Genomic DNA, 13,489 nt, shown 5'->3' with positions numbered 1-13,489 from the left:
AGAGTAGTATTAATTGTTTACGCAGCGGAAAAACATGAATAAAAATTCATGAACTTTTTATTCTTTACAGAAACTTTTCTTTGACCAAATAAAAAAATTCATGAACTTTATTATTTTCTTTATAAAATTCATGAACATTTCTTTTTCTGAAAATTTTCTATTTTCATTTTCAGAAACTTTTTCTATTCACTTTTCTATTTTCTAAACCAAATTTTTTCTTTGAATAATTTTGTATAGCCAAACTGCATGAAATTTGTCAAAAAAACTGGACAAAAACTATTAAAACGCGGAAAAACGGGCAGCTCAGCCGCGTTGCATTTCGGCCCAGCCCGCGGTTGTGGCCTCCCTTTCGGCCCAGCGGCAGCAGCCCAGCGCGCGCGAGCCGGCCTCTTTCTTCTCTCGGCCCAGAGGCCCGCAGCCAGCTAGGGTTGGCGTCGTGGCCGTCGGATCCGATCTGACGGTCCAGCGCGCCATTCGCTGGATCAAAACCAGCTGCGCCGGTCGACTGGGGCTGAACCCTAGTCCATTTTCTCCTCCCGCGCGGCGCTCATCCTCTCGCTCGCAGCGCTCTCTCTGGCTGGTCCGGCCACCGCGCGAGCCTTCATGCCGGCCGCCGGCGACGGAGTCCACTACCGCGCCGCGCGAGCCTGGCCACCTTGTCTTCCTTTCCCCTTTCCCTTCTTCTTTCTCTTCTTTTCCGTCTCTGGCGAGGAAAAAAGGGCAGCGCCCTGATGGGCCGCTCCGGCCGCCGTGGACGGCAGCGAGGGCCACTGCGCCGCGCGAGCCGTTCCCCTTCCCTCTCTTCTTTCCATCCACCACCGCCCCAGCGCGAGAGAGACGCGAGCAGCGCGAGCAGAGCCTCCTCTGCTCCCCTTCACGTGAGCGACGGCAGTTTCCAGATGCGGCGCCCCCGCTGACCCCTTTGCCGGCGTGCGCGAGCACCTCTAGGGTGAACGTGCCGCCGTCAAACGGCTCGTTGGTGGTGCCCTTTGCCCCAGTGGGGGTGTGTTCTTCGTCCGAACGGCTCGGCTTGCCAATGCCCGTCCGGATCGAGAGGAACGGCGCGTCCTTGCGGCGGCGCACTTTTCTTTGCCCTTCTTTTCCCCTCTTTTTCATTTTGGGGTTAGGGTTCTTTGGGGGAGGGGATTTCCTTTTCTTTTCTGTACCGAAAATCCTAAACCAATCTCTGGCTAATACCATTGATAGAATCACAGATCGGTTAGGCTAGGATTCCGGCAACAGTGGTGATAGGTATTACCTTTTCCATGTGGCTCGAGGAGCTCCCGGTGCCGGCCATGGCGGCGGTGCCGGAGATGGCAGAGGGTAGTGGTGGCGGTGCTTCCCGTCAGCACTGCACTAACCCTAAATTGGTAGGGGATGTAGGTGGGGTGTACGGCGTCGCGACGAACCTCGTGGTGCGAGCCGGCGTCCTTCACCTCTTTATATAGTGCAGGTGACAGGGGCCCGTCAACCATAGTGGGTTGAGCGCCCCCGATCAGGGCGCGGATCTAAGGGCCCGGTGGGCCGTTGGGCCCACACGGTGGAGATCATCCTAACAGGATGCACTCCATGCAACATGTGTTTCTCTCCATTCAAGGGTGTACCGAATATGATAAAGAGTCCCCAAACAACAACTGTCAAATGTCACTGTCCTTTACAAGGCAAGCATGCCTATCTTATCAGATGAAATTGGTCTATGTATATCTCTTAAGAAACTACAGCAACAGATATATGTGAAACACCGCATACCTCAACAAAAGATGATGTTTCATGGAAGCCACCCATTGAATCCCAAAACTATAAAGCTCTCAGCCTCTGGTAGAAGGTTTTTCATCTTCACAGTAACCTTAACATCTTGCACAAGCCCTTCTCAAGCACACATAAAACAAGTTTATGTGCCCACGCTAGTCAATAATTATTACACCCCAGTTGTGTCGCACTGTAGTTTGACAGCTTGGCTTTTCAAATTTGCTTGTATCACATATATAGTTTTTTTCTCTTCGTTGCGAACAACAAGTAACCTGGCTTCTTACTTCTGTTCACGATAAGGGCCGAGGACGAGGAGGATCCGAACTGCTCGCTTTGCAACGCCTCTGAAACAGAAACTCGGGATTGTAAAAAATGATCATATATTTTTACTAGAATCGATGAGTGTAAATGAAATAAACTTTAAAATTCTCAAAAACTTATAGACATTCTGAATCATCAAGTATGCAGTGCAGGTACGTGTAAACTAAGATAGGAAAACAGATCCCTACCTAACACGAGCAGGAGCAGTCATCAGCAAGCAAAGCCCAAAGCATCTTTGCTTCTTCCTTTCTGAGATGCATGCATGATATGATGAGAAGGATTTATAATTAGTTTCTAGTACAAAACGCACGCTACAACTTGTTCAGGAGCATGTATGTATATTGATTTGAAAAGGTCAAGTTGTGTGTGCTAGCTGCAGAGGTAACGACAGGCTTGGGAAGCATGCATGCATCCACCCAGCCAGTGGCACGAGGCCAGTTGGACTTATTAATTGGATAGAGCAAGTGGGAGTACTACCAGCAGGTAGGCACACGCATGATGGTGCTTGGAAGGAGCATACTTATGCCAGTCAAAGCAAAGAGGGGATGCGATGAACATGGGTTGATAAGAAATGCTATAAAGGCGCAGGGAAGGGTCATCTACTCAGCCTACACTGCTTCCGCATCCACACACAACACACGCGCACGCACACGCCTGCAATTTGTCCCAGCAATGGAGATGGAGGCGGCTCCGGTGAGCGCAGTGACGGGGGCCCTCAAACCCGTCCTGGGGAAGCTGGCCACGCTGATGGGCGACGAGTACAAGCGCCTCGAGACAGCACGCGGCGAGGAGATCAAATCCCTCGCCGACGAGCTCTCCGCCATGGACGCGGCTCTGCTGGACATGTCGGGGGAGGAGGACCCTGATGCGCAGGACAAGGCGTGGATGAACGAGGCGCGGGAGCTCTCCTATGACATGGAAGACTTCATCGATGACTTCATGCAAACGATCCACGACGGGGATGTGAAGCCGGACCACGACCTCTTCATGGAGAAGATGAAGGATTTGCTGGGGAAGATGAAGGCCCGTCGTCGGACCGGCGATGGTTTCAAGGAACAGATCAACAGGGTGAGCAACAGAGATGGAAGGTACGAGACCCGTGGGACATTCTCCAACAACGTCCATGCAACTGTTGACCCTGCAGCTATTGCCATGTTTGAGCTCTTGACGAAGCAAGATGGGCCCAAAGCTGAGGTGATCAAGTTGCTCACTCAAGATGAGGCTGACTGTGAGCCACAGCTGGCTGAAGTGGATTGTGGACATGAGTCATTGCTGGCTGAAGAGGAGGGCGAATGTGGGTCCAAGCCGGCTGAAGACGAGGACGGATCTGAGTTGCCATTGGTTGAAGAGGAGGATGGATGTGAGTCACCGCTCACTGACAAGGACTTACGCGAGTCTCTGCAGGTGGAAGAAGTAGAAGACCAGTGTGAGTCGCCCAAGGTGGAAGAGGAAGAAGAGGAAGAAGTAGAAGAAGAGTGTGAGTCACCGAAGGTGGAAGAGGAGGATGTATGTGAGCCAGCGCCTGCTGAAGAAGACGAGTGTGAGTCGCCACAGGCAGAAGAGGAGGCCCCATGTGAGTTGAGAACACGAAAACAACCCAAGCTGGTCGCCATTGTTGGAGCCGGAGGAACAGCTCTTGCGAACCGAGTGTATGAAGAGCTCAGAGTAAAAGATTTTGACTACTGGCCTTTTATATCAATGTCGCCAAATCCAGACATGACAAGTACCCTGACAGCACTTCTCCTTGAACTTACCGGTGAATTAAAAAAAGAAGCAAGCGTGCAACAACTGATTATTGATATCAATGAATCGCTACTAGACAAAAGGTATTGTCTCTACTCCTTTCTACTCGTTGTCCTCTTGTTGACAATGCAAGTTATTTGGATATGTCATATGTCACATGAAAAGGGGATATGCATGTAAAGTTGTCATCAAAGTAATTCTGAAACTACGAAAATTAATTTAGCATGTTGTTAGAAAATTTAATGGTTAACTTTTTGTATTTTGTTCATGCCGAAAATATTAAGTAAAATAGAATGTAGGGACCATGTGACATGCGTAAGAATCAACATGCTCTAAGAGCGCCCGTTCCACTATTTATCAATTTTCCCATTATGACATATATCGCATGATCAAGATTACTACATATGTAAAAATCATACTGTAAATCTATAATGTATTCCAAGTGAATGTCAGTCAACTAGGAAGAAATGATGTGTACAGATTTCAAACAGGAATGTCATGTATTCATTGAAAAATGGATCAGGGGCATGGCTTGTGTATGAAAAAATATTTCAATAAAGTTGTAAGTTTGTGCTAGACGGCGTAGTTGTTTTGGTTCTGTGAAATTTACGCTTCATTTGCGGAAACCACTACTGGAATAAAGTTAGATCTTTATTTCATTTCAAGGAAAAGCCTGCCTGCTTGTTCAGCACGACCCATTCCCATGGGAATATATAGGTTTCTCGGTCCAGTGGGAGGACTCCAATAGTTTAATTGTGTGGTCCATTAACAATACAGATAATATTTATGTACAACTAGGCAATATATAAAACTAGCTGGTAGCTTGACAAGGGATAGGCGGCCTGCCAATAATATCAATGTCTATGTGTTAATAGAGTTATTGTTGATCAAAGGTGTACTAAGTTCCTAAAACAAATCAAAACACGACTGAAATTTAATTTCGAATGGGTGGAGTGGTGGTCAGAATTGTATTTTAGAGACCTTGCAAATGTCCCAAATGATAGCTTCTCGAAAAATGGAGGCATTAATACCATCTTCAGTACCATTTAATCACCCACGTCAGGTTTCTTATTTTCTTTTTATACTCCTACCCTTGTCAAGAAGAACAAGTTTTCTTTATTTTCCTTTCGGTGATTTGTCATTATGTTAAAGCCACACTAATATCACTCACAAATCCGTGTGCAGATACTTAATTGTCCTTGACGGTATATGCCAGAAAGAAACATGGGATGTCATTAAGCATGCATTCCCCATGACAAGCTGTGGCATAATAATCACCACTAGCCCGTGTGAAGATATCGCCGAATTATGCCGGTCATGGTTCAATGGGCATATTTACCATATAAGACCTCTTGGTATGGTACATTCAAGACCGCTATTTCACCAAAGATTATTCAACTCTGATGACGACTGCCATCCACACCTTGAAGAAGTTTCTGATAAAATATTGGAAAAATGTGATGACTTACCTTTGGCAATCTTAGTTACATCTGGTTTGTTGGCTAACACAGAAAAAACAGAGCATCTATGGAATCACATGGCAGATTCAATTGGGTGTGCACTTGAAACAAGTGATATAGTCGAAAGGATGATGAAGATTTTGTCACTTTGTTATTTTGATCTTCATCCTCGTGTCAAAACTTGTCTCTTGTACCTCAGCATGTTCCCAAAAGCGTCAACCATTAAGATGAAGGACCTGATATGGAAATGGACTGCTGAAGGATTCTTTCATGGAGAACAAAGAAATGCAGCACATGAGTTAGGAGAGAGGTGTTTTAATGAGCTCCTGAATAGGAGTTTGATCCAGCCTGTGAAGATAGACCAGTATGGTAAGGTTAAAAGCTGTCAAGTTCATGACACAGTTATGGACTTCATCATATCCAAGTCTGCCGAAGATAACTTTGTTACTGTCGTTGGTGTTCCATGTCCAACTATTGATCAGACACAAATGAAAGTTCGACGATTCTCTCTCCAAGCTACAGAAGAAGGCTATTCTTTTCCAGGGATTAACTTGGTATTGTCTCACGCCCGATCACTTAAAGTATTTGGATTATTGTGGACAATCCCTTCTCTAGATGAGTTCAAGCATTTGCGTGTTGTGGACTTTGGAGGTTTTAGTAATTTGGGAGACGACGATCTTGCAAATATTGGGAGGTTATTCCAGCTGAGGTACCTGAATCTCTCTTGGACAGGAGTATGTGAGCTCCCAGAAGAAATAGGACATCTATCTTGCTTAGAGATGTTGGACCTAACAGCCACAGGGGTATCCAAGTTACCATCATCTATAGTTAATCTAGAAAAATTGGTACATCTATTAATCGGCGAGTTTGTTAAATTTCCAGAAGGAGGAATTTCGAAGATGCAAGCACTAGAGACGTTGAAACAAGTCAGAGCCTTTAAGCAGCCAATTCAATTTCTTCAAGATTTCGGCAAGCTACAGAATCTGTGGAAGCTGAATATTGATCTTACCAATAATCAAGAGGACACTGAAGATACAAAGGAGTGCATGAAAGCAATAGCATCTTCTCTCTATGAACTAGGCACACACAATCTTCGTTCTTTAACTATCTGGAACTGTGATTACAGCTTATTGATGGAAGAATGGTGCCCGACTCCGGTTGGCCTCCAAAAACTTACGACCTGGCAGTCAACCTTTCCACGGGTTCCGGATTGGATGGGTTCCCTCGTCAACCTTCAGCAATTACGGTTTGACCTGGAGAGAGTCAGGTATGAAGATCTCTGCATCCTCGGAGGCTTACCTGCTCTGCTCACTCTGAGCCTAGTAGGAAAAGAAATGTCTGAAGGGAAGCTTACTGTTAGTGGTGAAATGGGATTTCCAATGTTGAGGGATTTCACTTACGGCATGTACCCTGGGTTAGGGATAAAGATGATGTTTGAAGCAGGATCCATGCCCAAGCTAGAAAAGCTCAGGATTGATTTCACCCCAGCAACGAATGGATATCTCTACAGTACCGGTGGTCTAACTGGTAGTGGTCCTTATGATTTCGGAATTGAGAACCTCCCCAGCAGTCTCACGACCGTTGTATGTGAATGTAAGTCATTTGATGGAGATTGCACTCTTGAAGCCACAAGGGCGGCCCTGGAGAGAGCAGTCAGCACACACCCCAGCTGCCCTGCTCTGGACTTCTCCATCTACTAGCTAAGCTAGGCCTCTTCATTCAGGTACGTAGTAGCTAATTCTTTCTTCCCCAACATTTTATATCACTCCCTACATTGATAGCTCTCCTTTGTTGCCTGCCCCAAATTCTTTTCCTTCAAGTGTTGAATTAATTACCAAGTGGCCGTTATTTTTCCTTCGTATTTATTTTTATTTTTTTCATCCTCTTTTGCTCGTTGTTGACAAGCTAGAAATCAAGGAAACACTCTTTTATGAACAGTTTCTCAAACTAAACAGCTTATAAGCTCTTACCGGTTAGAAACAGTTTAGACAGTTTAGTTTTAACTTGTGATCACTCCTGAATTCTAATGGTACGTTTCAATCATTTTCAGTGCCACTCTCTGGATTCTTCAGTATCAGTAGAGTGAACGATTCAAGAATCAGGATTCAGGAACATCAACAACAAGAGGCTGTAGCTTAAACAATGTATAGTTTCTTTCTCATTGGACAACTAGTAGTTCATATGTCACTCAGGATGCCACAATTATTCAGTGAAATGATATAAACTCCTATTTCTGAATCAATCATTCAAAAGTATTTTCTTTTCTTCCAATAGTGATACTTTTTTGCTAGTTATGCAATTCCCTTCCCATTAATAGCATCAGCAGGAAACCCACCACACACCATTTGTTTCGAACGGTGGCTATGGGATGAAAACTTATTAGCACAGCTATAACTATAATAGTAAGATTATCTCTAAATGCTAGGAGTTTTAGTGCAAGCTGCAAAGTAACACAGACCACACAGCAAGCTAAAACTGAACCGCAATGGACGAAGGGCATGTATCAGCAAGTCTGAGGCACGTACCTCATATCCATCTACTCTCCCACCTGTAGTCTGCAGAGTCTCAGAACTCATCACCGCCGCTCCTTCATTCAGAAGTTTGTGAGCCCCTTCCACACAGAGCATGCTTATCTGTACCTGACTGCATGTCTGCCTAATACATCAGCATCTCTTGCACCTGTAGTCTGAACATTCATCACTGTCATAACTTGATTCAGAAGCTTATTTCCACCTCCATGAAGCGCATCCTTGGCTGCAACTGGCAACATGTCAGCTCAGTACATCAGCTTATCTGTACCTGACTGCATGCCTGCCTAATACATCAGCATCTCTTGCACCTGTAGTCTGAGCATTCATCACCGTCATAACTTGATTCAGAAGCTTATTTGCACCTTCACGAAGCACATCCTTGGCTGCAACTGGTAACATGTCAGCTCAGTACATCAGCACAGCACATAAGTGAACATGATCACAAAAGGGACTTCACAAGCTAATGTAGAACTTATTTGTAAAAGCAGGTAGCACTGTACGGTACTTAGGGACAGTAAGCTGCTAGAAGCCTCAAAAGAACTCAGTTTAGGGAGAAGCCCATTAGAACTTATGAAACCTATGAGAAATTCCTTCTCGGTGCCTATTTATCACATCCATGTTAAGAGCAACTAGCAGGACTACCAAGGAAATAAAGCTCAAATTTTCCTTTCGTCCAGGAAATATATGTAGCCAACAAATATGCAATGACATGACAAAAAGAAAGGTTTGGAATTAGAAGAGCTCGTAGTGAGAGTCTGATTGAGGAGAAGAAAAAAACTGTACGTTGTTTCAGTAGCAGTAGCAACTAGATTTGTTGGCACTTGGCAGTCTAGCTACATGAGACGACAAACCAAATATACTGCTGACAAAGAACAAATGCATTCGCTGTAAAACTGGTCCGTAAATAACATGAGCAAAATCACAATAAAATGAGTATTACTGGAATCTCAAATTATTCTCGATGTACTGCTGGACAATAATTCAATCAGACAGATCTAGTTTTTTTCAAATTATTGTAATCAGACAAACCACTCAAAGCTTGAATGAAGAAAATGCAGAAGTACAGATTTGATACTTACTCCCTCTGTAAAGAAATATAAGAGCGTTTAGATCACTACTTTAGTTATCTAAACACTCTTATATTTCTTTATGGAGGGAGTATTTATTAAAGGGAAAGAGCCAGCCTTGTTTACATATCTTTCAGGTACCCACTAAGAAAGAAATTTTATATGATCTTTATTCATTTCATAAAACAGAAAAAATGATAACTTATCAAATGACTCAGTGAATACTGATGTGAAAGATAAGTTAGTCACTGGATTTAGACATGCTTATACATTACTGTATGTCATTTAGGCTAAAGAATGACATCTGCAAAAAAGCTAGCTGTCATTGTTTTTTTCATGTGGTTACAATTCTCCTAGTGAATTATTATATTGAGGTATTTTGAATAATGAACAATAATGGAGTTCAGACTACAGGACAGAATCATACGAAGAATATAAGCATAACTACCCACTTGAAAAAGTGCCAAATTAAAGAAGTAATGCTGATATATGGTCTACATTTCAGAACATATGTTATAATACATCATGTCTTAACATATTTATCACGTCAATTTTCATTATGATTAAAATGCTAAGTGGTGATGGAACACTGATTCTTCGAGGACCACATGTATCCATTTGAATGTAAAAGATATATGGAATATAGATACAGAAGTCAACTTACTGCTAACAACTTCAGTGAGTGAACAGGCACAACAATCTGTATCTATATTCAAGACTGACAAAACTAATAAAAACTCTACTTAATTGAGGCGAAATGTGCAGCTCCATGGAAGAAGTAGTAGTCAGCCATATAGATGAAACACAGATAGTCGATCATCAAAATGGTACCAGTCAGGCGTTTACTACTTGCCAAAGTTTCTCCCGGACTTGCTACTAAGAGAAGTGACCAACATGACATTCATTACATTACAAAAGGAAAAGGTTGGGAAAGCAAACCTGCAAAGAAATGTTCTGCCCTCGATTAGCTAAAATCACTAGAAAAGGTTTCAACCAGTTCCCTATTCCAGAAAAGAATGATATTTTTTAGGAGAAATCTCTGATACTGCTGACATTTCCCCCTGAAGTAAGTGCAGTCAACAAGCCAGCTGCGGAAGCCTCAAGGGTGAAGCTCCTCTCATGAATTTCCCCACTGGGCACCTCCTCTTTTTGAAGTAGCATTCTAACGATGGCATTTAACATACGGGAGTAGGCAGCAAACCATTCTTGCAGAGATCCTTCTTCTAAAAGCTTTGTATCATTAATCTATACGTAACAGCATCGGGCACAAATCCTTTGGCCGAGATTCCATCCAACAAACCTGTGGCTTCTTCCTTCCTGCCAACTTTAAGCAACGCACTAATCATAATATTATAAGTCCTGGTCTCAAGTTGATAATTTGTTGAACACAGGTTTTGAAACATTCTTAGTGCTTCATCCACACAGTTATTTCTACACAGACCACTGAGAATAATGTTGTAGGTCACAATATCCACACATATTCCGCTGTCAATCATCCTGAGATAGAGTTCATTTGCAGCAACAGTCCTTCCAGTATGAAATAACCCATGCAGCACTGTGTTATAAGTGATAGCGCAAGGCTTAACTTTCTTGTCCAACATTTCACTGAAAACAGCTAACGCATCATCTATCATTCCATTCTTAAAGTAACCATCAATCAGTGTGTTATAGGTGACAACATCCAGTTCCATGCCAATTGAGACCATATGGTCAAGTAACTTCCTCACTTCATCCATCTTACCAATGAAAAAGTATCCACCCATCAGTGTGTTATAAGTATGCACGTCAGGCTTCAAACCCATGTGTATCATCAGGTCAGCGAGATCTTGGGATTCCATAACCCTTCCATTTTTGCAAAGGTGATCCATAATTGTGTTGAAGAACACGTTGTCGGGATAGATGCCACGATTCAACATTTCAGCAAGTAGTTCATGAACCTTCTCCCATTTTCCACAAGAACAAAAACCACTTATAAGAGTGTTGAAAACTATGATATCAGGAGCTAATTCTTCAGTTATCATTTGATTGAATTGCAACATAGCATCATCCATTCGGCCAATACTGCAAAGTAAGTTTATTACTGTTCCATAGTTCGCAGCATTTGGGTTCAATCCTTGCTGCCGCATTTTTGTAAATATATGCATTACCTCATCAACCATTTTCCCCTTAGCATATACAACTATCAGTATGTTGTACACAGAATGATCTGGTGCAATACCATTTTCTACCATCAATTCAATGAGACAATGCATATCATGGAATGACTGTTCCATAGCATACGCATGAAGCAGAATACTGTAGCTAGTAACATTCGGTTTTTGGTCCTTACCGGCCATAGAATCAAAAATAGTTCTAGCTTCCGCAAATCTTCTACTCTTGCAAAGATAATCCATCTGTATGTTGTAAGTTGCAATATCTGGCTGAACACCATTCCTAGACATTTTCTTGAAAATACGAACCACCTCTTCGCACTGTCCTGATGAATAATATCCGTGTATCAGACTATTATATGTAGTAATATTTGGCAGAATACCTGTATCAAACATCTGTTGAAGGACCTCCTCGGCCTTATCCATTGCTTGAACCTTGCACATGCTAAAGATGATTGAGCTATACGTCACAACATTCGGTGAAATCCCCTGATGTAGCATTTCACAAAGTAAGCTGTAAGCTTTGTTCACCTCACCCTCTTTCAACAGGCCATCAACTACAGTGCTATAGGACACCACATTAGGTTGGCAGCTACCTCCAGCATCGACCATCATGTGAATAAGCTCAAGAGCCTCTTGACTTCTCTTCTCAACACAGAGACCTTTGAGAAGAATGCTATAGGAGAAAACATTCGGTGTGCAGTTAAACTCGGGCATTCGCCGGAGTGCGATGTCCATTGCATAGCTGGTCTTGTTCTCCGCGCAGACGGCCCTGAGTAGGTGGCTGAAACTGAACATGGCTTCAGCCGCAAAACCCAGCTTAATGATGTTGCCCATGGCGGCGAAACCGAGGTCTAACCGGCCCGCATGGCAGCAGCAGCCGATGAGGATGCTGTAGGTGACATTGTGTGGGGGCACCTTGGCTCTTGCGACCCGGTTGAAGAGGGAGACGCCGAGAGCAGGGCAATCACGGCCGACAACGTAGAGGAGGCAGTTGATGGCGCGGGTCGAGGAGGGCCCGGCAACCTGGAGCAATTCGTCGAACAGGTGGAGTGCGTCCTCGGTGCCAATGTGCCCCGCGCGGTACCGCTCCTCGATGTTCCGCTCCAAGACGCGTCGGACCATGCGGCGGCTCATAGCCCCCACCTGGCCTGAATCTCGCAACAGGAGAGGACGCCGCCGCCGCCGCTGCCGCCGCTCACCGCCTGATGCAGCCTGCGCCTGAACCTGGGATTAGAAACAACGAGAGCAGAGTTAGGAGGCTAGCTTGCTTTATGGCCTCCGACGCCGCTCGCCGCCACGATGCTCACCATCAAGCGGCGCGAACTGGTTGACACCGACATGGCGAGACGTGCCGCCCAGACGCGGGCGAGGACGGCCCTAGCCGCTTGGTGCTGTCCTGGCGCGGAGGAAGACGAAAGGAGAATCTCCACCGCGCATCCGCGCCACGCCGCCACAGTTCCACACCCTCCCTCACCGGTGTCTGCTGTCCGCGCCGACGCAGGGCGAGACGTGCCTCCACCGCAGCTCGAGAGGGCCTCAACGCCGCCCCCCCTCCCGTATTCCGCCGTCGCCGCCGGTCAGCACGCCTAGCGTCTGAGAACCAATGGGACCCACCTGTAAGCACGTAACTAGAGCCAAGTCTTTTACACTAATCTTTGCCCGTCGGAGTACTCTTTTCTCTACTAGAGACTTCACCAATAAATTTTGTCATAAATTTATGTTGATTTACACAAATATTGTACTTCTCCGAACCATATTACCTGTCGTTTAAACGGATGTGTCTGCTTATCGTTTAAATGAATGCATCTAGATGTATTTTGGTGTTTAGATAAAAGCGACAAATAATATGAAACAAATGAAGTAGTAAAAATTTATGTGTAGTCAGAATTTTAAACAGAAAATTGAACTTCAAACTTAACTGCTTTATATTCCCTCGGTGATAGTATCAAAATGGTCCTACATTTTGGGATGGAGAAAGTAGTTGACATCATGACAGCATTGCTTAAGTTGTAATGGGAGGATAGCAGAGGCTTCGCCAAGTTTAATCATGTGCACATTGTCCTAATTTGGAAGAAAGTTATTGCGGAGGAGGTTGGCGACTTTTGCCAATAAGCTTGCCTCATAGCTTCTCTAAGTTGTTTCCGCAGATGTTAGGAAATAGGGTGCAACGGCGCATGAAGGAAATTGTTGCCGTGAATCAATTTGTGTTCATCCAAGCGTGCAATCTTCATGGCAATTTCCTTTTGATGCGACAGGTGGCCAGAAAAACTCACGCAAGGAAGAACTCATGTTTGAAGTTCTCCGCGCAAAAGGCTTTGGCAACTCATGGCTTAGATGGGTGGCTATTCTCGTGCGATCCGCTAGCACCAACATCATAGTAAATAGAGTTTCTGACAGGAGAATTGTGCATGCATGTGGCTTACGCCAGGGAGATCCCATCTAACCGTTGCTATTTGTGATAGCTA

General features: G+C 44.4%; 2 protein-coding genes across 2 annotated transcripts; one reads left to right on the top strand and one right to left on the bottom strand.

Moving 5' to 3' along the window:
• The first annotated feature begins 2,458 nt into the window (after nucleotides 1–2,458).
• Nucleotides 2,459–7,569, top strand: LOC109756422 (disease resistance protein RGA5). The gene is made up of 3 exons (XM_020315262.4): nucleotides 2,459–3,896; nucleotides 4,999–6,996; nucleotides 7,324–7,569. The coding sequence occupies exons 1-2, from the start codon at nucleotides 2,566–2,568 to the stop codon at nucleotides 6,971–6,973; spliced, it is 3,306 nt and encodes a 1,101-aa protein (XP_020170851.1). The 5' UTR covers nucleotides 2,459–2,565; the 3' UTR covers nucleotides 6,974–6,996; nucleotides 7,324–7,569.
• A 361-nt stretch (nucleotides 7,570–7,930) lies between these two features.
• Nucleotides 7,931–12,643, bottom strand: LOC109756423 (uncharacterized). Its single transcript, XM_040391879.3, is given in 4 exon segments — nucleotides 7,931–8,193; nucleotides 9,811–10,103; nucleotides 10,106–12,248; nucleotides 12,332–12,643. Coding segments are annotated over 3 exon segments (2,382 nt in total). The 5' UTR covers nucleotides 12,365–12,643; the 3' UTR covers nucleotides 7,931–8,193; nucleotides 9,811–9,897.
• Between the last annotated feature and the right edge of the window lie 846 nt (nucleotides 12,644–13,489).

Source organism: Aegilops tauschii, chromosome 6 (assembly GCF_002575655.3).
Source record: "Aegilops tauschii subsp. strangulata cultivar AL8/78 chromosome 6, Aet v6.0, whole genome shotgun sequence".
NCBI classification, from domain to species: domain Eukaryota; kingdom Viridiplantae; phylum Streptophyta; class Magnoliopsida; order Poales; family Poaceae; genus Aegilops; species Aegilops tauschii.
The sequence above is the reverse complement of the archived record's forward strand: the minus strand, read 5'-3'. Positions and strand labels throughout refer to the sequence as shown.

What these genes read in the sequence shown, in the direction of transcription:
- LOC109756422 (XM_020315262.4), top strand. Translation starts at nt 2,566, where the DNA reads ATGATGGTGCTTGGAAGGAGCATACTTATGCCAGTCAAAGCAAAGAGG. An exon ending in GAATCGCTACTAGACAAAAG is followed by an intron (nt 3,897 to 4,998) that starts GTATTGTCTCTA and finishes ATCCGTGTGCAG; the next exon opens with ATACTTAATTGTCCTTGACG.